This window comes from Oreochromis niloticus, linkage group LG16 (genome assembly GCF_001858045.2).
Source record: "Oreochromis niloticus isolate F11D_XX linkage group LG16, O_niloticus_UMD_NMBU, whole genome shotgun sequence".
NCBI classification, from domain to species: Eukaryota; Metazoa; Chordata; class Actinopteri; order Cichliformes; family Cichlidae; genus Oreochromis; species Oreochromis niloticus.
Window position 1 is genome coordinate 14,779,586 of NC_031987.2, and position 25,184 is coordinate 14,804,769.

General features: G+C 40.0%; 1 protein-coding gene and 1 long non-coding RNA gene across 5 annotated transcripts in view; one reads left to right on the plus strand and one right to left on the minus strand.

The window, feature by feature from the left end:
- The window catches only part of LOC102082565 (uncharacterized), a 102,589-nt gene that overhangs the window by 70,884 nt on the left and 6,521 nt on the right, over positions 1 to 25,184 (plus strand). The gene's annotated exons all lie outside the window — the stretch shown is intronic.
- Positions 11,771 to 16,925, minus strand: nr4a2a (nuclear receptor subfamily 4, group A, member 2a). Its single transcript, XM_005453008.4, has 8 exons — positions 16,507 to 16,925; positions 15,915 to 16,019; positions 14,859 to 15,730; positions 14,285 to 14,414; positions 13,934 to 14,097; positions 13,335 to 13,537; positions 12,989 to 13,167; positions 11,771 to 12,860 (listed from the first exon to the last, which is right to left on the minus strand). Exons 3-8 carry the CDS (start codon positions 15,726 to 15,728, stop codon positions 12,604 to 12,606), a joined length of 1,803 nt encoding a protein of 600 aa, XP_005453065.1. The 5' UTR covers positions 15,729 to 15,730; positions 15,915 to 16,019; positions 16,507 to 16,925; the 3' UTR covers positions 11,771 to 12,603.

Here is a 25,184-nt window from a genome sequence, read left to right on the forward strand (position 1 = left end):
CATACAAGGAGACAAACAAGAGTCATCAACAGGCAAAAAGAAGACATTGTAAATGTTGCAAAAGCTTAATAGCACAAAATTAACAATCTATGTGGTTTTGCGGGATTCAATTAGAGGAATATTTCGCTATTTCATGATGCACTTAGGAATGACAAAGCACAGATATAAGTATTGATTTTTTTGTGCTTGTAACCGGATAAACAATATGTATATGTATGTATTTGCAGGGCAAATTGAATCAAAATGCACATATTACATTGAGGGCCCCGGAATACTGACAGCAATTGAATTTGTCAGTCAAGAATTTAGTTAAAGAGTTAAAGACCTTTGATCTACCGGTGAGCAAAATGATTCAACCGTCCAGAGTATTAGGGATATTTATGGCATCTGCCTTGTGCTGCTGTTGTTACTGCTTATACACATGAATTTCTTTTTTTTTTTTTTTTTTAAACATGCAGTACTGTGCTCTGCACTACTGGTTTTTGTATTAGCTGCTTCTTTTATGCATGGGTATGCTTGAATCTTTTTATCTGATGTGCATGTGAATGTTTATATGCATGCTGGTGTGTGTCAACAGAAAAAAAAAATCCTGTGTGTGCAGTCAGGGTACAGTATGCGTGACTACGTGCGCGTGGGGTGGTTCGAGTGCGAAAGGGATTGTCTGCAAGTGGCAGAGAGTTAGCAATGAGGACTATAGCTATGTTTGTGGATTAATAACTATTAATTCTCCTTTTGACTGTAATTGATGCTTAAATCTCCTCGCCCCTCCTCCTCTCAGCAGACCTCTTGTCCCCCCGTCAGTTCTGTCCTTCTAATAAGGGCATTATTCCAGGGGATTTCATGCATTCTGATAAATCAAATTAGAAGGCCAGTGACTTAGATAGATTGCAGCAAGTAATTAGAGAATCCTCGATGCCTTCCGCGCTGCCACTCATTTACAAGAGTCTTTGTTATCTACCTATCTGGGCGCAGCGTGAGCCGGTGTGTGTTTGCATCACTTCTCCCTCTTAAAATTCCTTCCTTATGTCACTGGAGAGACAGATCCCAGACCATATCTTGTCACCCGGGCTAGCACACTGCACATCGGACAGCGCAGTGGGACAGCCATTAATTGGAGCAACTTGGGTTGGTAAGTACCCACGTGTGTGTCAGTGACATGCAAGAACAAGGAGATGGCTTGACACATGGAGACAGGGGACAACCTGGGCTGGGTTGCCCCCCTCACCCCCACCCCTCCAACCTCACCCCTCACGACCCACCTACACACACATGCATACACACACAGCTCCTCCTTTGCCCCCCCGCCCTCACACTCCTTGCCCTCTAGAAACAACACCATGTTCTTAATACTAAGTCAGCGGTCACTATCCATGTCAGCCGAGCAGTCTTGTTCACATACGACAATGCTGCGTGTGTGTGTATGTGTGTGTGTGTGTGTGTGAGTGTGTATCTGTTTTGTTCATTTGCAAGTTGTTGTTTTTTTAACATCATTATCAGAAAAACAAATCTGGAAGTATTTGTACATTATTGGACTGTTTGCAAATTTTACTCAATTAATTCAGAGTGAAATACTTTACAATGGTTAGATTCAAAAACAAATTACTGTACTTTTACTTCTACATAACATATTCAGGATACAACTTTTAATTGATGGTTGATCTACTGTGGTATTACTTTGGTATTACTTTACTGTGAGAATCTAAGTTTTTAATCCACCGTTGTTTGAAATTAAAATGAACTACGGTCAAACCAAAAGAGAAATCACTCCACAGGCAGGACCATCTGTGTACCTTACAATCATATTAAAGTCCAAAATCCTTACAGCTGCACTCCCTTCTGATCCGCCATATCTCCTCTATGGCATTTTTCTTTCTATTCTTTTTCCGCTCCCCCTGCATCACTTTCACAAAGCAGTCTGACAGAGTTCACTTTTCTCCTTTAAGAGGATGAATGAAGATAAAAAGCAAAGCAAAATGGAGCACAGGAGGCATCGCTTGCTTTGATTCATGATGGCTGGGAATCTGGTGCTCCTGTGCAGCCTGCCTGTTTGGCTACTCGCTCGCCTGCCTGTCTGCTCCTTCCCAAGCACTCTAATGGAGAATCGTAGTCGGCTCACAGTGACACCGTCGAGCCATCAAGAATGGCTGATTATGGTGCTAAATATTGATCTCTGCCTCACATGTGTCAAAATTCCCCCCACCCTTTAATTAGAATTTCCCCTCCGTGCCATACAGGAACTAACTGAATATATTAGAGGACTTCATGAGGAGGAGGGGAGTGCAGCAAGCGGGGCATAATTGTGACCTCTTGTCTTGCCTCTTCTCTCCTGAGTTTTGAGATGACTCCCAACTGTCTGTCTAATGCTCCCGGTCTCTGCGATAATCAGACTTATTTTCCTCATCTTATCACAGGATGATCCGCCTGGCTGTTCTCTTCTCCATTCTCCTTTTCTCTCTCTTCTACCTTTTCTTCCTCCCTCCTCCGTACCAACTTACCCCTTTTTTTCCCCTTAATTTTGCATAAAGTGTTAAAGACGTTATTAATAATATAATGTAAATATTGAGGATTATTGCTTTTTTTTGTAAATGGATGCACATTTTAATGCCTGCAGCATGCTTCACAAACAGTTCTACTTTATATTACCCATTGAGTTACTTTACATTTTTTTTAACAATACTGTATATGTGTTTTGGAGCTGAGGATACCAATCGCTGTAATTTTGTTAACAAAAATATTTTCCCATTCTTATACAGTTATGCTGTTGTAATACATGCAGAATGCTCTTTGGCCTTGTCTCACTTCCCTGAAAAAAAACCTTGTCACGGTGGCAAATGCTGGTGTATCTTTCAGTATTAAAGGTACCTTCACAGCTGTGCACATTATCCACTATGTGCTCCAGTGCACTCCTGTACCATCACAGATGGTGACATTTGAACTGATTGCAAGCTGGATATTCCCTCTCCTCTTTAGCCCGGAGGACAGTGTCTCTGATTTCTAAAAGCAGTTTCAAATTTTGATAGATCAGGCCACAGTTTCTAATTTTACTTCAGTCTTTCCTAAATGAGTTTGCTCCCAGAGAAGCTGGCAGGATTCTTGGCTCTTCTTTATGTTTTTTTTCTCCTTTGTATAGAGTTAACAAATAAAGTGAAAACTTGTGTTCACTATGATTTTCTGACTTGTTCCTGAGCTCATGCAGTGATTTCCTGAACTGTCTGTTTTAAAGGCAGTGCTGCCAGAAGATCGCAGCCGTACCATAGATGGTGATGAAACCACCACAACGTGGCGTTTAAGTTGAAAAACGTTATTCCTAAATCGCTGAACTTTACCTATGCAGTCTTTTCTTTGCTACGCTCAAACAAGTAAGAATGAAATGAAGCCAATGTAGAAGTGCCAAAAATTGCAGCTCTCAAGTTTCCACTTGAAGTCGGCTCCAAAAGCAAGTCAATCAATACAAATTGCAGCACAAAAACGCATGTTTACAATCCAGCTTGATACAAAACAAAATGACTTTGGTATCTGTAGCTAATTTTCTTCATGTTTTAACATCTGTACGAGTGATTAACTGTTTTAAAGTAACCCCTTTAAAGTTTATTAAGGCTTTTGTGACTGATACAAAGATACATGTTAGGCCTACTCCAGTTTGAATCACAGAACTGAGCCTCTTGGCTTTGTTTGTGGTAGTGATGCATTTGAGAGCATCACTAAATCCTAAATGTCATTTTCAGGAAATTAGAAAATATATTTTGTTTTTAAATTTTCTTTTCTATTAAGTCTCATCAAACAAAGAAACCTTAAAACACCAAAACACAATTTTTTCTACCAAAGAAGTCTATTTTGCTTTTACCTAAAACAAAGGGTTAGGGCAGAATTAGGGTCAGGGTTACCACCTATGATGACTTCGACCTCAGCGTTAAAAGCCTCATGCTGGTAGGAGTTCGCCCCTAATGAGCAACAAGTGAGCTGTCAACCATTTGGTCAAACATTTTAGTGGCTAATGTCATCTGGAGCCTCAAGAGATATGAGTTTGTCAAATTATTTTCTCTTAAATATCATAAAGATTCCATTTTCTATTTTCAAACATAAAGTATTTACACCTAAATGAAACTGATACAAGAAACATCCCTTAAGGCAGTTGATTAGAATTTATATAGCTACCCCACAAAAGACTTCATACAACAGTTTTTGTTTGTTTGTTGTTCTTACATACGCCATTTCTGAAAACCCGTAAACAGATTTGATGTGTAAAACTGATGAAAGTCTTAATGTGTTTGCAGTATGTGTTTGTATTTCTTCTGATTAGTAGCTCAATAAAAGCAGTGACGTTAATTTGATATTTTATTCTGCAACGTTACAACCACCATGTTGCTCCTAAAGGCAAGCCCATGCTCACTCTGTGCTTATGCACGATTAATAGATGACATAAACATAAAACACATTCGAGCTTTCAGATTCTTTTCCTTAGTAATGCTTCTCTGTCGTTGTTGCTAAACATGTATTGGAGCTGCCAGACTTTGCTTATTTTATATTTTCCTCTGTGGTCGCTCAGTATTTATATTTATCCTTTCTGCATACTGTTGCATTCAGTATTATATATATATTTGTCGTCAGTTTCCTGGCTTTTACGAGCACAAACATGCTACATTCTTCTACAACCTTGTTCGTTTTTTTTATTCATCTTTTTGCCTCTTTCCTTGCTCTTTTCTCCCTCTCTCTCAACCCACCTTCCCCCTCCCGCCCTCTCTCTCTCTCTCTCTCTTTCATTCTTTGGTTATGAGGCACTGGTCGTTATTATAGGACGCTGGCAAGCTTGCCGTCAGTTGCATTCTGGCGAGAGTCAAGTGCCACAAGGTGCCTTTTTCTATTTGTTTGTTTCATGCAACACTGCACCAGCCACTGACCTGTGGTATCCATGTCGTGCAAGAGGGAGTCAGGTTCATCCAATCAAAAACGGGCTGAAATTAACACTGATCTTTCCATTCCTGAAGAGAGACTGTGGCAAAAGGCAATTTCATGACTATAGGGTGGACTTTTTTTTTTATTTATTTTTTTACTTTTTATTTGGATTATATATATTCTCCTCTTTACATTTTAATGCGTTTGTTTACAGCTGGTTTGTGTCATAAACAACAAACCCAGGGTTTAAATTCATCATTGCCGTTGTTATTAATTACAGCCTGAAGTGTTCACCCTCAAAACAATTTTTTGGAGATTTAATCTGAAAGTGCGATATCACAGATTTTGTCTCACTCTGAATTCAATCTGATTCCCTGCAATTCAGGACATGCAATATTCATAGTTGATCCATTGACTGCTATTCAAGCGGGAACTATTTGAAGAGGGAAAGTTCATGTGCATTTTTGATGGATTGTGCATGTCTTCCCCTACTCTATATGGATAGAGCGCTTGTTTGAAGGTCAGTGATTCTCTTCAGTCAGAGTCTTCCCTCTACACTCCTTTTTTTTGGGGGGGGGGGAAGAATATCTCAAGTCTTCACTCCATATTTTTCAAGTGCTTCCAGGATGACTAGGTTGGATGACCTTGGATCTTGGTGGAGATGAATCTCTTTGAGCTTCCCCTCTCTGCTTTTCTTGAAGAACTCTGTCACGAAGAAAGACAATGACCTTCTGCTGTAAGACTTTTCATGTAAAATATCCACTTTTTTCCAGCTCTCAACCTTTTCATATCTTTGATATTTCCTGTGTTTCTTGCTGCATGTGTTGAAATACATTTTCCTTTAACATACATCAATAATATCATTCTAGTTACGTGTTCCACTTTTATCTTAAATTACGTCCTTTAGTCAGTATATTTGAAGGAGTGGGGTGGGGTATTTTTTTCTATTAAAAAATGGTACATTTATGTGTGTGTGCCTTTGTGTTTGCATGTAGGTACAAGGGGTTGAACAAGGGTTGAGTGGATCTTGAGAGCTGGCAGGTGCATTATTGCAGCAGGCTGTGCCTAGCTTGACATGTGTGTTCCTAATCTCCTAGTGATATGACAAAGCTGTGTGGGGGCCTGGGCTGGATCTCTTCTGTCTGTTGTGACACACAAATACGCACACACTCACACACCACAGCCCCCTCTCGCCTTCCTTTCTGTCCAACACACATCATATTCCTCTCTTGACCCTTCAAGAGTACCCCACTCAATCTACCTGCACTTTCTCACACTACATGTGTGATTAATATGTTCCGAGGGAGATTTGTAAAACTATTAGTGCATCAGTTTATGTTGTGATTACATGCATATAGTCTGTGCATTCGAGAAATAAAGCAGAGGCCTCAGATGCCCTTAACATGCATCAAAGTGTGCATTAATTTCAAGCTTGTTTACCTCCTGTTAGTCATCGTAAAGAAAAAAAAACATTGTGCCAAAAGATATGATGCAGTTGATGCAGTCCTAGGATGTAATCTAGGACGTGGTATAGCGTGTTACTTGGTAAGCAACTTCAAGTGTTTGGTTTACTATGTATTTACCTTTTTAAAAAAAAACACAGATTGCTTTCATTTCACAAGACTAAATGCATGCAAAAAAGGCAGCAGACAGAGAAACTGTAATACTGAGAAGATGGCAGACCACACACATGATTTGACCCAAAGGCATGAACAGATTACATGTGCATGGGTGTGCTTCCACTTTACCGTGGAGCAACAGCACAAACCATAACACAGGATAAGGGCATATCCTTGTGGGAACAGAGCCAGTGCATCTGACCATGTTGACATTTTACAGTCTGACATCAGATGGAGGGATAGTCCAGTTTGCATCCCTGCATTTGGTCACATAGTTAACAGTGTAAACAGTGTAAACTGGAGGTATGTTTTTACTCATTAATTAAAAATGCAACGATCGCATTAAATAGTTAAACAAATTAATCAAATAGCTGGCTCTTGGGATGAAATTATTTAAAGTAGATTTTTTTGGTGAACATTGTTGTCCACTCGTGATAACCCATGTGCATCATCAGAAGCAGCTTCTTCTTTCCTCCGTTTTTACAGTTTACTCCTCAGTCTCCTCCAGCCTCGCCCCAGAGACCAAATGCATCATTTGAGGCTCATACAATTCACTGCTTACCGAGCCACTGGCTCCTACCAGCCTGATAGAGGCATTTTTCGCCACTTAGAAGCATGCACTGTGTGTCCGATCCCTTCCTCCTTAATATGTCCTCTATTACCATCAGGCATTTATGCCTGTTTTTTCTACTTCAGTGACCACTGAGCACCGGCTTCATTAAAACTAATTGAATCGGAAACATGTCTGCCTGAGGAAACATTAACTCTTTCTATAAAGGAAATTTCCGATTTCACTTTGTCAATAAGGTCAAAGGACCGAGCCCATGTGTTCAATACTGATACATGCGGTGCCCATAAACGTAATCTCATCCCTAAATTCTTGGGCTATTTCATTTGGGCATCTATCAGCACTGAATGCACTAATTTAGCCTCTATTAGCTTTTTGTGATGAAAAGAAGCAAATAAACAAACAAAAACACCATTTCTCTTTTCCCCCCATTTATACATTTTTTTTTAGGCAGAAACCTGAAGAAACCCCTCTCCCACATGATGTTCTGTCAATTTCATTGCATTATTAATTTCTTGCGGTTCGCATAATTGAGTCTTGGTACAAGCATTACATTAATGGATTTTACTGACCACACTTGAAACAATAATTTTATGGCATCCGTCAGAAATCAATGTGCGATAACAGAGCACACACAGCTGTTTAATGTGAAGTAAATATTTATGAGTGATCTGACTAGACATCAAGTTCAGTCAATCTTCTTTGAAAGGATCTGTGCGAATGATTAACCTCATTTTACTGGTGCTGTCTGGGCTGGTAATGGCTATTAGAGCTAAGAAGGAGTGAGGCCTTTGATTTTTGGCTTCTCATCATTCACAGCTTGTCGCATCCCTTCATCCTTCATACACGGCTGCTGAATTGATTGTCTGTTTAGTCCTATGAATGATAAAGCTGCTCTGGGCCACAGGCTGAGAGGGACAGACATGGCTCACCTCCATCTATATGCAAGGTGGATTTCTTTTCCTGCCTCGCCGCTCGGAAATCAGCTTTTTGCATTATTTATTGGACAATCATCAGCATTTCAATATGGTAAATCAAATAGTCACAGTAATATAACTATAGACAGTCGTATCCAAAGGGCCATCTTTCAACTCATTATTCATTCATTTTGTTTAGAGCAATAGTCGGCAGGACTCATGAGATTCATAAGTTGTGTAATCAACATGTTTTACTGCAGGCTCCCATAGCAAAGTGCTTCGCTGCCTAAACAGAGGGAAAGGTAACACGAAAGAAATTGATGCCGAGGTTGAGGGAAGAGTGGGTGCAGTGCATGAACGAAAAGTTGCAGAAAAAGGCTGTCGAAAAGGCAGTGAATGTAACCGTAGTTGTTTAAATGGCCTTCATTTGAAAGATGGCCAGATACAGGTAATAAAGGCTGCCATGTGGTGTGCAGACATATAGATCCACTTCACAAGCTTTCGTCTCCCTGTGTACCTCAAAATGACTTTCATTGGCAACTATAAAAGACAAAAAGAGTTTTAAAAAGTCATTTTGCACGTGGCTTTGTTTTATCCAGGCCAGAGAAAATAAATACTGTGACCAAAGCTCACTTGCTGTATCCCGAGAGAGCAGACAGTGGGCAGCGTGTAGGCTGCCACTTTTGTACTATTTTTGCACAGAAGTTTGTATCAGATGTATTCATGCATCCTTATAATTATTCTTCCTTATGTCCTTCTGACTGCCGTTGATTGCTACTTGTTGGTTCTGCACTTTAAAAACAGTGTAGTTCTTCTCCATCTAAATGTAGTTTCACCAAAAGTAAGCCTTGCTCTTTAGATGTCTACTAAGTTCTCATGTACTGCAAAGATGCACGGTATGGTTTCCTCCCACTTCAGTATCAGGTGATGCAATGATCTAGCTGCTAATGAACACATTTCGGCTTCCCGATTAAAATAATACAAATAAAAGCAGTTGACAGTGTTGCGTATTATAATAAAATAATGATGGTCAGTTGACAGTAGAAAATGATTTTCAGATTGAACACCTACAACTGACTGACAACACTTTAAATCCACCATATACAACACACATGAACCTGTCAGCTTCACCACAGTGTACAGGTGAGCGTGCAACCAAATGCAAGACTGCCACAGTGTGCGAGTTCATGTCTCTTCTAAGACTGAGAGATTTTTAATTCGATGTCTTTCTCACCTTGTGTATGAGCACTTAGCAGCAGATGTGCGGGCTTTGTTCTTGGGAGACGGCCACCTCCACCTGCTGGCTTTCGTTGTTGTTCTGTGTTCAGGGGCTCAACACAAGACTGTAAAAGTGAAAAATGATTTTCTTTTCTTTCTTGTAGACCAACTTGTGCTCACACAATCACGCCTAACCTTTCGCTGGTGTCCAAGAGTGGGGAAGAAATTAGGCACTTAATAAATTGAGACTCAAAGTCTTGCAGCATATATATAATCATGCACAAACAGTGACAGAAGTGTTGGCTACATGTGTCATGTTTTATTGTATTGAGATAGACATGTATAAAACCTAACTGTACTTAGAGTCAATAGAGGAAACTTGTGACATTGTAATGCACCCTTTCAACAGATCTGCTAAATGTCAGCAAACTGGTTCTGAGCACAATCCCAATTTGCCTTGGAATTAGCACTTTACAGTGACGATCTAATTATTTAGACAATTTATTGCCTGCTGCTAATACCTCTCAAAATAAGCTGTTCCCTTCATTTTGATCATGTGATAAATGTGGAATCGTTGTGGATAAGTCCCAGACATGCCTCAGAGCCTCGCGTCACTTCTCCCTCCTGATAGACTGAAGGAAAGGCTTAGTGACAGCGGCCCTGCCTCACTTTGTTCAAGCTAATCACAGCCGTTTTGTATACATTTCTAAATGACTTGTATTTCTACTTGTGCAGTCCACAATATGCAGATGTGATGTGCAGCGACATCTCACAAAAAAGCTTCACCGCAGTTGCGTGAGATTAATCAGTGCACTGGATTAAAGGATACAGCCTACATAGGGAGGTTTTTACCTGTGTACTTTAATGGCTGATACAGCGGAAGGGGGTTGATGTAGAAGAAATAAGAGGCGCGGAACTTCATTCCCGGGGGGTTTGTGGGAGGTTGGCGGTAAAAGCTGGCGTATTACTAAACTATTAAAAACCAACTGGGTATCGTTTTATTTTCACCAAACATCGGCCTCGGTTTGCAAAAAATCGCTGCACACCGACGCAGTAAAGGTTTCCTGTTTGTGCATCATCATATGTCTCTTCACTTAAATTTCACAGACAACTGGAGCGCTGGAACGCATAATATAAGCCTGCGCTACCTGTGCTCAAACCGGGTTTCACCTCTCAGAAAGCTTTTCGAACGCCTTTTTCTTCTTATTTGTAATGGCAAGTTGCATGTGGACGGATTTTTTATGCCAGAAAACTGCCGACTGTAAAACTGTTTAGTTCTAGCTCTGATCTGACTTGTCGGTAGGATAGGTTAAAAGTCTGATTTTAAATTATAAAAGGTCAGTGGAGCGGAAGCGCAAAAGGAAAAAAAATCAGCTCGTACACAAACTGGGATAATGTAAAGCTCGGCATTACATTCTTAATCACCTTTTTTGGTAACGGGGAAAGTCGAGATCCACAAAGTTAAAGTTTTATAATCATCCGCGCTACATCAGCAAAGAACAGATGAATTATAAGATGAATTCCGATGTTTTTATTTCAGCAGTCGTTCGAGAAATTGTGTTTTATGTTCAATTTAAATTCCTGCGTTTAATCTGTTGCATCGCTTCTTTAGTTAAACAGACAGCGACGTTAGAAAAGGGAGGAAAATGTTTTATCGGCAAAGGATAGACTAATAAAATTGTTACCTTTATTTGTTAAAATATTGGAAATAATTGGAAATACACACCTGCACGCATGGCGACACTTTAGAACTCCTAAAATGTAAGTGGGTTAAATTGAATTTGGATAAATGAAATATAAGCTCAATAGAGTCGGAAAATGAAAGCTTAAAATTGTGAAGTCGTTAATATGCGCCTCTGTAAAGATTCATATTTTTGCCAAATTTAAAAATCCAAATCCAATTAAAATTGGCCTGCCTTTACGATTATTTCATCTTTTAATGCAATGACTTACTCCCTTCGTTTGAACTAAATATCTCATCGCATCCTGTAACGTTTATTTAAAACAGGAAGATAACAGAAATTATTATTATTGTGGTGTCCTTATAAAAACGTTTGGGGTTTTTTTTTTGGGTTTTTTTGCGCAATCGAGCCTGAGCGCTGATCGCAACAGTTTCCACAAAACTGAGAATTCAGTGAAGAAGTTATGAGAAAATGCGTCATTTCTCTTGTGCCCTGCTCTCTCTTGGGGATTGGAAAAGTCTGAATTTGAAGAATAAATTTCAGAGAAAGTGTTTAGCAAAGGATCGATTTAAAAGTTTTATTTGTAAACATTAAATATTTCTTTCTCTCTAAAGTTTTTGAATTCGGCACCAAATGCGTTACAGAAGTTGTAAGTACACCATGATGCCAAAGATGTAGGCCTATATCACACACTCATGGACCTCTTCATATAAGATGGGATTTTTCAGTTCCAAAACGTGTTAAATTATAACTACCTAGACGCTTATAAGACATAAAACATAGACAACGTGCTCAGCATGAAACTTGGATGGTTTGAAATCGTTTAAATTGCACCATGCTTAGTGTAGCTCTTGGCAATAGAAATAATAAATATATAGAAACGTTTATATTCAACAGCAACAATACTTACAGCACATACAAACAAGGAATGTCTGACAGTTTTACAAACACCATGGGTCCCTCATTTTCTATACAGATGAAATATTTTTCCACATATGCGTCATACATAAAAGGAGTGCCATAACTACGAATCAGTATCAAATCTAGCAGACTACATAGTGTCCGGTATATATTATATATAGACATCACCTCAGCAAGTGCCTATAAAAGAAAAAGGAAAAGGGGAGGGAGAAAAAAAAGAAACTAGATCATGCGTTGTCTTTTCTGGATGCTTTTGGGATCCTGTCAGAAACACATAGGCACGAGTCAAAAGAGAAAAGAAAATTAAATATTTTCATTATAACAAACTTTTTACACATGTTATAAACCGATGCATTGGAGGCATCACATAATCTATCATAATATACAGTGTGTGTGCGTGGGTTTATATATTTCTATATAAATGGAATATATTACATCTGAGTATGCTGAATCAGTAGAGCCGAGGTTAAATAAACAGTAAATGATTGCAAGACCAAGTTAAATTTGATGACAGTTTGTCCACCGGAGAGCATTAACCAGTGATAATTCAGTTGTTTGGCACAAACAAAAGAGAGAAAAGGGAAAAAAAATCAAGGCCCGCACAGCCATTAGACTTTCTGGTTTTTTTTCCTCCTGTTACTTTTTCACGAATTCATATTCATAATGTGGTTGTTCTGTTAGCATATGGAGCTTGCAAATATTCAGAAATAACAACGTTAAAAATCGGTCAAGTCTGACACAAATAGTCTTTTGGAAGTTCTTTGAGGTTCGCCATTGAGTCAGACTCAGAAAGGTAGGGTGTCGAGGAAAAGTTTGTCAATTATTGCTGGCGGAGGGACTAGGTCCTCTAGCTTTAGGTAAAAGATACGCTGCAGACCTTGGGTACAGAGTGTGCGCAGTTCTGGGAGCTTTCCTAAGAGTTTTGACAAGTAGTTGGGACGATTCAAGCCGCCGCCATTGAATGTCACTTGATCTTTGAGGCAGTTGACGATCTTGTTTTGGAGATCCTCGACTCTCTTGGGTTCCTTAAGTCCGTGTCGCTCTGAAAAATACAATTAACAAAGAAAAAAAAGGCACGGATAAATAATCTATGATACGTTAACCCCTCTCATTTTTCATAAGCCTTGTGATCCATCCAGTGTTCATAAATGCACCGTCGCCTTTACGCACCTGTTACCATGGCCAGAGCTGCGATGCAGGAAAAAGCTGAGATGTCTATATTCATGCTCTGCAAGTTGGAAGAAAACTCCACGATGGCGTCTACCCACTCTCCAAATCCACGGACGCACTGTAGTCTGTGTAAAACCACTCCATTACAAAAAATAAGCTTTCCTTCCACTGGGTTGGACCTGCAGTTATTAACAAAATGTCATTAATTACGCTTGGCAATAAATGTGGATTCAAGAGCCTTCTAATTATTGGGCGGCTAATAAAGCCAAAAGCAATGAAGCTTGAAGGAGGGACTGATGATTATCTAAAGCCTAAATTGTTTTATTTAGTAATTACTCAGTCTCACCTGTATGCCAGCCGTAGGACAAAAAGTTCAAGGAAGGCGGATTCAAAGAGGAGATCTTGATCTTGCTTCGGTAGATCAGAAAAGCCAGGGATCTTCTCCGCCCAGCCTCGGATGATCTCCATGGAGCCCGTCAGGAGATCATAGAACTGCTGGATATGCTGAGTGTTGTCTCCAGTCATTTGGTAGTCAGGGTTAGCCTGGAACTGGAATTTAATTTAAACAGCGCCTTAATGAGGTCCTTTAAAATATATAATCCGTGAAATTGCAAATGCCCATTTCCAAGAAGGAGAGAGAGATTTTTTTTTTAACCGTTGAATTCATGTCTCCTTTTTATTAAGTTCTGCATTTCAGTGCAGCTCACTTAAAATATGCCACATTAAAAGGCTGGCAAAGTTTGGAATTCAGCGATGTATTACAGAAAACTTTCAGGGTAATAAATTGTTACCTAAAGCAGGACTAAATTAAAAGGGTCGCCAGTCTCGTTTTATCTGCTTTCTCTGAATAATATTTAACTCTTTTCTTTTCTTTTCTTTTCTTTTCTTTTTAAATGTTCTGTGAGTGTGTGACTTTTTATTTCTGGGATTATTAGAGCCACTTACTCTGGAGTAGTCCAAAGCAGACATGGAGGGATTGGAGTCCACATGGGCCCTAACAAGTGCGCTTATGAGGCTGACCGGCGGCGAGGGAGGGGAAGGCTCTTGGGGACTTTTGGGTTTGGATGGTAGGCGTCCTCTTCGACCTTTTAGATTATCCGTTCGGACAACTGCAAAATATATAAAGATATGTGATTTAGATAAATCATCAATATATAAACTCCAGCTGGTGTGCGTAAATACCTATTAGTGGATAAATTCACAACCCAGTACTGCATTACGCACGTTTCCCAGTGTGTCAGATGAAAAATATTAACCACCGGGACAGAAATAATTGAATGCATATCCCAAACGTACCTTCTCTCACCATTCCGACGACAAGGCACTTCTGGAAACGGCAGAACTGGCAACGGTTTCTTCGGCGTTTGTCAACAGGACAGTTTTTATTTGCTAAACACACGTATTTTGCATTTTTCTGTACGGTGCGCTGAAAAAAGAGAGAGAGAAAAAACACACAGTCAACTTTCGGGCCCATTTCCAAGGTTACACAATTCTGACGCACAACTTCCAGCTGAAAATAAAAGGATGAAAACAATATAATTCATATTAAATGTTTTGAAGTATGCTGTATGAACCAATAATAAGAAGAGAAGCTCAGCAAATACGCATTAGTGGTGTTGGTTATTTTTTCTTTTCATTCGATGTCACGTCTGTGTGGACAAGTATGACTGCCATGTGGTTCTTTTTTGTGTGCGCACTGACACTTGTATTTAAGTCGGGTTTCAGTGTTATTGTGTTCCCTTTGATTTATTTTGTTTTTTAAGTAACTGAGCAGCATTTAACACACTGCGCTGTGAATAATAATCACAGAATGTCTCGCTGACGTAAAAAACAGTAACACGCATTCATTGTTGCTGTCATTTCAGCCCACCTTGAAAAATCCTTTGCAGCCCTCGCAGGTTCTCACTCCATAATGTTGGCAGGCTGCGTTGTCCCCACATACCGCACACAGACCTTCGTTTGACGGAGATCCTCGGGACGGGGGCGATGGCACTTGGCTGTCCATCAGCTGGTGCCCGTGGCTGAGCTGCAGCGAGTGAGGAAAGGCCAGGCCAGCCTGTTTCCGTATAGCGCTGGGCACCGCAAAACTCTGGCCGTCCGGGCCGCGGTGTGCGCCCGGGTTGTCGTGGTTCATGGACACGTGCAGCGGCCCGTCAAACCGCATCTGACAGCTGGAAACAGGAGTACCGGGCGGGGATTGTTTGAAGGAGAAGAGCGAAAGCCTTGACACCGGATTCTTGCGCTGGTCTATCATATGAGACGTGGCCGCAACATAGTTCTGGTGGAAACTGTGGAGGGAGCCAGGGTCCTCCCACATGTGATTAGGCTGGACCTGGAAGTTTGGCGTACTTGGGGCATGAGGCGAGGAGGGTTTGAAATACATAGGCCCAGAGTGAGCCATCATTTCCTCCGACTGAGGTGGCAGGTGGCTCTGCTGATGGTAACTGTGCATCTGGACGTCCTCCACTTTGATAGAGGACTGCTCTCCGGAGTGGGGCATCTGATACAGACAGGGCGGTTTAACGTCGTAACTGGTGTTATAGTTGTCCATGAATGTACTGAAACTTGGTAGAGAAGTAGTAGCTGTGATCTCAGTGTTGGTCAAGTCCATGCTAAACTTAACAAACTCGGGTGTTAAGAAGTCGCAGCTGTATTCTCCTGCGGTGTGGTAGCTGTAGCTCTGGGAAGCTGGACTGGCTCCTTGAGGTGATGATCCATACTGAGCCTGAACGCAGGGCATGGCTGAAAACCAGACGGGTGCAAACAAATCAGAATTTTTCACATAAATGTTTAAACTAAGAGGGAAAGTTTTGTATATGAATGTAAAATTATATGAAATGTTCAAAGGAAAAACTACACTAATTTAAACAAGTGTGGGATTTCAGGTAAAAATGAAACTTTAACACATAATTTTTTCACATCCTACCTCAAGTCTTCTGACAGTTTTCCGGTGACACTTGAAATGGGTAATGTCAGGAGCTGTTGTGTGGGTGTCAGGATAGAAGAATGCGACTCTGTTCTGGTTCTTCCCCTAATAAAACACAAACCTTTAGAGTTACTAGATTACACAATAAAACAATCTCTCTAAAAAGAGAGATCACACATTCGTTAAGCATAAGTCTATTTGCGCGCAAACCATACCCCGTTTCCAAACGTGAAGAGCATGTTACATCATTTTATTCAGTGTTCTAGTGAATGTGAACAACATGACATAGTAACCAAATCACAAGTATTTCTTTTATTTTGTTAAGATGCTGGTTCGACGTGAACAGACCAACTTTGCGCACTTGGCACTTGTAAAAACTTGTCTAAAAAGCAGAAAGCTGAAATGTGGCATTAAATGACAGTCACATCTGAATAGTCTCAGTCAAACTTAATTGCGTGCAATTTCAATTAAAGGATAGAAAAAAGACTTAGATTAAAAAAAAGAAAAAAAAAGATTTCAATGCCTCGGAGAAGCCGGGCAGGACGAGTGAAGTCCGAGATTATGTTGCAAGAAAAAGATGAATGAATCTTACCTCTTTCACATCAGGATCGTGACTTTCTGTCCATGCGATAAGCATGTAGGTGGTATTCATCAATTTTAGTAAAAGCTCCAAATCACGAGCGTAGGTACAAGCAATGCCAAGCAGGGAAACCGAGTGAGTCCGCGCACCAACAGCGACACGAGCTTCGACTATCCAGTCTGGCCAATGTGGCTTTGTTTATGTGAGCTCTAGATACCCTGGCCCACGTGTTTCAGTGCGCAACGTCATCGGCGTCGACACCGACGCGGACCAATCTCCTCGGGAGCTTTCTCAAGCCCCAATTTTTCTGGTGAGTATGTTTGTCTTGTGGTATGTGTTCTGTGTTGCTTCCCACATGGACATTAGCAGAGATGTAGTGGAGGATAAACCCACCTAAACTCAGTTCAGACACCTTGGTGTTTGCACAGGGCTTACGTCATGCTTGTTTTAAGCTGACATGAGTCTATGTGATATGATTTCGATGTATTTGCCACAAATCTCTAAAGTAAATGATGCACGTTTCCGATGGACTTGTGGTGCTGTCACTGTTTTCCTCACTGTTCTGGCATGCGCGAATAGTATTTATAATCGGGGAAAGTTCATTTACTACCATGCACTACTCCAAAAAAACGAAGGTACACTCCAAGGTTGCAGCAGGGCAATATGTAGCTAATTGTGCGGTGTATTTTTGTGGCATTAAAACAAACGTACACGCACCCCTAAGTAGAAACACGTCTCTTTACTAGCACTGAGTTTATGCATGGCCTGGTTGTCGTTATTTGAATGTGAAATTAAGATGAGTGTACACCGGGACACATATATAAGGCACAGTTATGTCACAACGTCACAATGCTAGACTCAGTGTAGTTGTATGAAATAGCCCTAATGAAGCAGGGGTCAATATTATTCTTTGTTATCTTCTGACAGGATTTCTGTAGGCTATTTCAATTGTGTTCCAAATTTAGACCTCAGATGGGGTGGGGTCTGCGAGGTGGGCTGCCTATTCATAGCGCTGGTAGTGTGTGTGTGTGTGTGTGTGTGTGTGTGTGTGTGTGTGTGTGCGAGAGAGAGAGCTTCTGTAGGAGGAAGGGGGGATAATTAGCGGGCCTGTAGCCAGTTGTCATGGGGGACCCAAAACAGGGAAACGTGATAGCAGCGCGCAGAATGAGAGTGACGCAGAAAACGCTCAAGTTGACGCGGTCGCCAAAATAATCTGCTGGCCTTATTGTTCTGCAGCGATGGAATAACTGATCTTCGCCTAATCTTACACCAACACCTTGTAGCCAATCGAGTTGGCCTAAATCTTTCTAGATGTACGCAGGCTTGGGAACCAGGCCCAGGAGAGCGAGCAGAAAGTGCATGTGCAGAGATGTGGCTCCACACGCCACAGCCAGCATCTCGCCGCATGCAGCATCATATGTTATTGCTGTTGGACTGCTGCTTTATTACATGAACCACAGAACAACCATCAGTCTTGAAGCTGTTTTATGTACTGCCCCGTACTCACAGCACACACAATAAGAGTGCGCAAGAAGAGGGGTGGGGGGAAGAAAACTGTATATCATGGTTACACTCACCTCTAGAGGACACTATTGTTCACCAGCCATACATCACAAAGCTGCTGTTTCTTACAATTAACCTTTTAATTAACCTAACCCCATTAAGACTGTGTGGTCACGCCCAGTCGTTTTCAGGTGGACCATAAGATGGGATTTGTAAATTACAGTTTCCCCACACTGAACTGTGGACATCCGGAAGTGAAATATTGTTAGACTTGCATAGATTATGGCGCTTTTCACATTGTACTGACCCAGCCTTGTGTCATCATGATTTCGGCTCATTAAACAACAGTTATCCTACAGTCAAGTAAATATATTTACATAAAGTGGAATATGTGACCAACCTCCACAAAAAAACAAAAAAAACAAAAAAACAATTTTGACTCAAAACGCTGATGACAGGATGCCGCTTGGTTTTTATTGACTGGTAACAATTTTCCATTTAAAATTAAGCTCGGTTAGCGTTTAATTGGCCGTTTTACCGAAGAGTAATTAACTTCCTATTTATGTGCACAGTTAATTGGCAGTCTGATGTGAATCTGACGGGTTAGTTGTAATCGTACGGAAGATTATATGTTTAGGTTTGTTTGTAGAAATGCCAGAATGTGTAGCTTTGACTCTCTCTCTCTCTCTTTTATCACCGTGGGAGACCCCATTATTAATTTCTCCCCGGGTGCAATCGAAAACTCGGTGGGAAATGCGTTTTATTAGTAGAAGAGACATACTCGTCATCTCAAGGTCAAAGGATACCATATGAGTCTCAGTTACAGTCAGACCAGGGTCTGCCAGCTCCCCGGGGATTCGACCCTGAGTGCGAGGAGGGATGCGAACAGTGAGCCCCACTTGATTCGCTGGTCTCCATCATGAGTGTGGTTGTTATTAGCAACAGGCCCAGCGCAAAGAAACTTCAGAGTCGAATTTTTTGTTCAATTTTTTTAACAAGTCGGTTCAAATTAACGTCACTACGTCCAGCAAATATTCTTCACTATTTCGCTTTTGGGCGACATGATATAGTCCATTCCTTTCCCCCCTTCTCTGGAGATCTAACCTTCATATATAGGAGATGGATTACAGGTATGGACCAAACTGACCATGTGGTGCAGCCTTCTCGGATATTGTGCAGCTCCATTTGACACATTTTAAGAGCTTTATTAACAACATTTGCATTTCAGTATAATACATTACAGCCTTGCTGCTGTGATTAGTTAATAAAGAGGATGAAAAAGTGGTCATTTTCAGCGGTGAAATATGTGTTCAGATACCTGCAAAAGAAGTACATGGCATTTTAGCACAATGAAAAGTACAAGCTACTCTTCTACAAGTGTTTAACAAGTGAAGCATTTATGTGAAGCGGAAGGAAACAAAGTGCATTTACTAAAGTACTGTAGTAAAATTTTGACTTACATGCATACTTATTTCTTACTGCCAGCTGCAGTGGAGAACACTGTACTGTTTTACTGCACAACAGTTACAGGTCAGCTATAATAAAAGATTTAACAGATGAAGATTTTTCGTGCAAAACAAGGTCAGCTCTCAAATATGATGATTTGTTCTAATTTAAGCAGCAAAATAAAATATAGTTTGTGATTCAGTCATAATATTAACATTGCCAAATTATCATTGGAACAGGCACAATTATCATCATTATCAGCAATTTTGTTCAATACTTTCTTGGGCATGGAATAATTTAATTGTACGGAACATTTTGTACCTTTTTTGTGTTATTTTAGCTTAAGAATCAACACTTCCTGAGCTGTTCGTCACATGCAAATGACACTTTTGTTGTAGATGGTTATTGCTTTGGCATAAGTCATCCCACATTTACTGTTTAACAAGATGAATTTCTTATGCTTCTTAGCAATCATTGTAGATATGCATGACATATGTTTGTTCATGAAATAACCTACAGAATAACAACACCGTTTCCCTCTGTAACGCTGTGCAGCATGTGAAGTTGCAGAAAACTCCACGAAACACCACTTTCTCATAATTGTATTGAGCACATTATCTACTCAAATTAAGAATAAGTGGGAACTGAGAAAGAGGCTTCCACTTTTTAAATACCTAATCGTCGCTCCATCTTTAAATTGCATTGTCTTTTTTGTGAAATTGGATTTAAATTAGAAAAGAAGTTGCACCGTTCTCCTTAAACTGCAGCCTAGATAGTTTGCAAAATCTCCCGGTCGCTTCTACAAACCTCATTTCATCTCAAAGCACTGGCAGGTATCAAACTTTCTGAGAATTGAACAGCCAGACCCTGAAGGCATCCCTTTGCTCAGTGTCTTCTTTCCATTTCTAGATTCCCACTTTACAAGCTTAAATGTCTACTTAATATGCTTTAATGCCTGCTCTTTAGAGCCAGGGTGCACTTCATCACTTTTATACACCTTTATATAACACACTGTTAACTAGCAATGCCTTATGGAACAGCTTGTCTTGCAGCTGGAAGGCTCCTCCATGGCATGATGGAGGTACCTGTTCACCATTCACAATGAGACAGTAAAATGGGAATAGAAGCCTCTGCATACTGCTGCTGTCTATATCAGTCAACGATGAATATTCATGAATCACAGTGTCATGACATGCTCTGTAATTGGCAGCAACATTAGTAATGACACTGCTGGTATCAAGTCCCTGCATATTCATGTGGTGGGGCAATATTTCCTCGTGGTGCTGGGGTTTTTTTGTTTTTTTTTTCAATCCTCCTGAAAGTGAAAATGTATTCCGAAGCTGCAGGTGTCCCTGGTTTCACAATCAATTGCTGGCTGGATTGTGCCCCAGTGAAAATCAGACAAACCATTAGTTTCTTTGTCAGGTTCTTTGATTAATAATATATCTGAATTATGAAAGGTTGAGAGGACGCTAAATATTGTAAAGTGAATTTCTTTCTAATAGTTATGAATGTGGACCTTAAAGACTCCTATATACCATGTCAGTGCCACTGGCTATTGGACTTTTAAAAGATCATTGATATAAAGCATTGATTACTCTTGCCTTAAAAGTAACAAACCCAGATCATTTATTTTTGTAGATCACTAATAAGCGTATGCGCTTCAAACAATTTTTTATTCCATCCAATCCGTTTGAGGTTTGATTAGATTTTACAGTTTTCACAGGCACGCTCCTCCGATAGGCCAGACAGTGCGGCAGATTTCTTTGTGTACTGGAATTTGCTGCGATTCCATTTCGGCCCCACCAAAGTGTCCTAGAATGGATAATGAGGGAATTGGATAAAGCTTTGCATAAGCTGGAAGGCTTTCCCCTCTAAGTAGCTGGAGGAGAGGATTTTTCCTCTCATGGGTTCAGTTTGCCATGAACCGTCCAAACTGTGTTGTGAGGAGGCAGACCTGTTTCTCCACAAACAGGAAAGGCTGCATTAGTCATGTATCGAGTGATGAAGAAGTATTCAGATCACTGTGGAAGAAAAAGTGAAAGTACCATTATCAGTTTACAAGTACAATGTGTATTTTTAGTCTTACTACTAAGCGAATGTATCTCTGTATATGAGTCTCTCTGCATTTCTCCATGACTGTTCATCGCATTTGGTGGATGTATTCCTGAGGAACAAAAGAAATGCAGTGTTGAGCTTGAAGATTTTTTAATTCAGTGTGCACGAAGCATTTAGCATTTAAATCTTGTAACCGCGCACTTTACCTCTTTAAATTGCCTGAGTCTCGGCACAACATCTCAGATACATGCACAACATGTGGGAAACACCAAAAATGTGGGCATCGTATCATCAAACCACTCACCGCTGCACTGTGTAAGTTTGTGACCACTTTAGTGTGTCATTATTAACTATCAGCTACATTTTTTCTTTTAAAATATAGTTTGTTTGTTTTTCAAAGTGAGCGCAGTTATGTATTGAACAAGCACTTTATGAGTAACAAAAATGTAGCAAGCTAAGTTTCTATATACAGATATTTGAGACATCTATATTTCACCAAGAAGACAACCCCACTGTGGGTTAAATACCTGGGACTCATTTGAGAACAGAAGAAAACACTTAGAGGTGAAGCATATTCATAAAGAAGTCCACTTGGTTTCTTTTTGAGCACATAACAGAAAACCTGCAAAGACATTCAGATGCAGTTTTTTTGTTTTGTTTTGGGGGTTTTTTTACCGTCAAATTAATTGGGAACTAACTATCCACCCATCTACCTGTCCAGTTCAGGGGCTCTGGAGCCTATACTAACTGTCACAGGACAAAAGGTGGGGCAGACCCCTGGAGAGGTTTCCAGTATATTGAAGAGCTAACACTAACTATGTATTATATTTTACAAGTTTATGAAATGTTTTATGTACAGGTAATAAGAAACTATGACTGTAAAGTCTGCATAGTAGAATAAAAATATCATTTCTCCTGTGAAAGCAGGCAGACTACAAGTCCCTCACATTTCTTTTTAAATACAATAACTGTGTAAATGTACTTAATTACTTTCTACCATTGCACATTTCTTTTATTAAGACTTTGGAGTTTGTGCAACCTAAGAAAAGTTCCAATCCATAAATTCCATGTGCAATTTACCTACCTTTGTTTAAGCAATGGATTGCTTAGGCCACTGTACACCGCAAAGCTCGTTGCTGATTTTTCTTCTTTTTTTTTTCTGTTGCTCACCAACTGAGCTGTATCTGGGCATTACAGGAGGAGGTAGCAGTAATGGGAACCGCTGTCAGTGCAAGGAGGAGGCTTGTTTTCATTTTATGGCCCTACTGCACTGACAGAATAGAAGAAAAAACGTGAGATTCTGTGTTGCAGAGCAATGAGTAGTGTTGTTAACAAAGTCTTATTAGTATAAAAAAGGATGCTTCAGATTGCGTTTGTTGAATAAAATTTCAGCGTGGATTTAAAGACGGTACTTGTAACATAATTTCACTCGGTGTTGCACAAACCTTAAACGTGTTCATTAACAACAGGTGACTAAGTAAAAGTTAGTTTCCATTCTGTTCACTATTACCTGCTGCATATTATTTCTAACAAATGGTTGATGGTGCCTCCATAATGTGGACGTGTCTCACAGTTGCACTGAACTTGAGAGCGAATGCCATTTGTCTTCTTCTGCTTTGCTTATTTTAGATAATCCAGCTCTATCATCATCATCATCATCATCAGTCTTGCAATTAGTCAAGTTTGCTTGTTAACATGTCTCAGTGTTGTCCGTCTGCTCGCCACATGCAGATTCTGTGATTAATCTAGAAAGACAATATTTTGAAATGTTATTGGGAGTGGAATATAAATAAGCATGTGATGTATTGTTTTTTATTGTTTGATGGTGTCTGACAGCTTTGTCACAGAAAATACATGGCTTCTTTTTCCTAAATCCATCACAAGGAATATAAAGACATATGCATAATAATGAAACACATTTATTAATGTGTACTGTCCCCTGGAGTCATATGACAATGAAATGGATGGCTGGATTTCTTTTGCATGGATGCTATAGGCCTGAGTGTTGCATGTGAAGGTGGCTTAACAGGTAAAAGGGGGACTAAATAGATAGAAGAAGAACCCCATCGAGAGGACTCAGGGGAATCAGAGGGATGAGATAAAAGACAACAAGTGATTGTTTAAGGGGTCCTAACTGCTCATTACAACCTCATAGTCAGATTGATTTATGCTTTTTTAAAATTCTGAACGTATATTCGCAAAAGTTTCTATATGCCGTAAAAAGTGCTGCTATATAGTTTTACCTTTTTTCTTATTGTAAGAAAAGCTTTAAAAATCCTTTAAATATCTTTACAATAATTGATCTTTTTCATGACAAACATTCTGACTACAATTGTAGTGTTACAATAAACCAGCCTGAATAAAAGCAGGATTACCCCTAATAATAATAATCTCTATCACAAGTGTGCTTTCCCAAGTTTCTGCCTTAAATAGGGTGTGCTATATGTTTATGCAAAGCCTGATAAGGCTCATAGCCGTATTAAAAACACATCAACAGGTCACACAGTTCATTTGGGTGACATGTACATTTGGACACTGGGGATAATTCTAAATTAAACCCATGCACACCATCCTGCCCCTGTAAGTACATTTTAAGAGACAGTATTGAGACGTAAACAGCACAGGTGTGTTTGTTTTTAAATCAGGGATTTATTGACACTGAGAAAAAAAACAGGAAAATCCCACCTTATCCTGGTTCCCAATATTTTCTGGTCCAACTTCTTTAGTAAAAAAAAGAAGAAGAAAATCAAATTTTCCCTCGTGTACAGGGATCTGTATCGGGGTTTTACAGGCAAAAGTAATAAAAACAAATAAATACCAGTTTTTTCTTACAGTACCAGCACAATATTTTCTGTGAGGAGCTTTCCGAAAGGATTTTTCATGGCAGAGTCTTGTTCAGCCTCTGTTTGCAACTGCAAATGGGTATTCTCCATCCTGATGTTGCATAACCTCCTTGCCATTGTGGTGGAGCTGCTTTCCAAGCTGCCTCTCTGGGGCTTCCTCTGTAAGATGCTTCACACGTCTGCTAGAAAGTCTAGAGCAGCAGTACGTTTGAACTGGAAGGATTTCTCCCCTTCACACGTCTACGGGCTTTAGTCCAGTCACCAAAAAAAGAAATGAAAACACTTTTGTTCTCTTCCAGTGAGGGCATGCATCCTCATGTGGTTACCATTACATACCAAATCAATTATCTATGCTGCTGGTGAGAGGCTTCTTAAATATGTTTTCCCCCTTTATTTGCCCTGGTTGTCTATTGGCAATGAAGAGGGGGGTTTCAAACCCTTTCTTCTAATCCTCAGTTATTCTTCCTTTCTTCTTTTCAAAACTGGGATTTATCGACCATCTGGGACAGCAAAGAAGCTTCTAATGGGCAAAGCAAAGAGCGATTTCACTGTTAAAAATGCTATGAAAGTCATATGACTTCCTTCAGTGTTTAAAAACATGCATATGTTCTCTAGGTTTCTTTTTTTTAAAGTTTTGTTCTTTTTAAATGTGGTCTCAGAATATGCGGTTGCTCTTTGTGCTTCATGCTGTCATAGTGGTAGAAATGATTGTTGTTTTTAACCAATGGAATATGTATGGCCCCACAATATTGTTCTCGTCATGAATATTACAGTGGAAAGTTGTGCATATGCGAATAGCATCTTGATCCATTCTAAAGATTTGGGACAGTAAGTATCCAA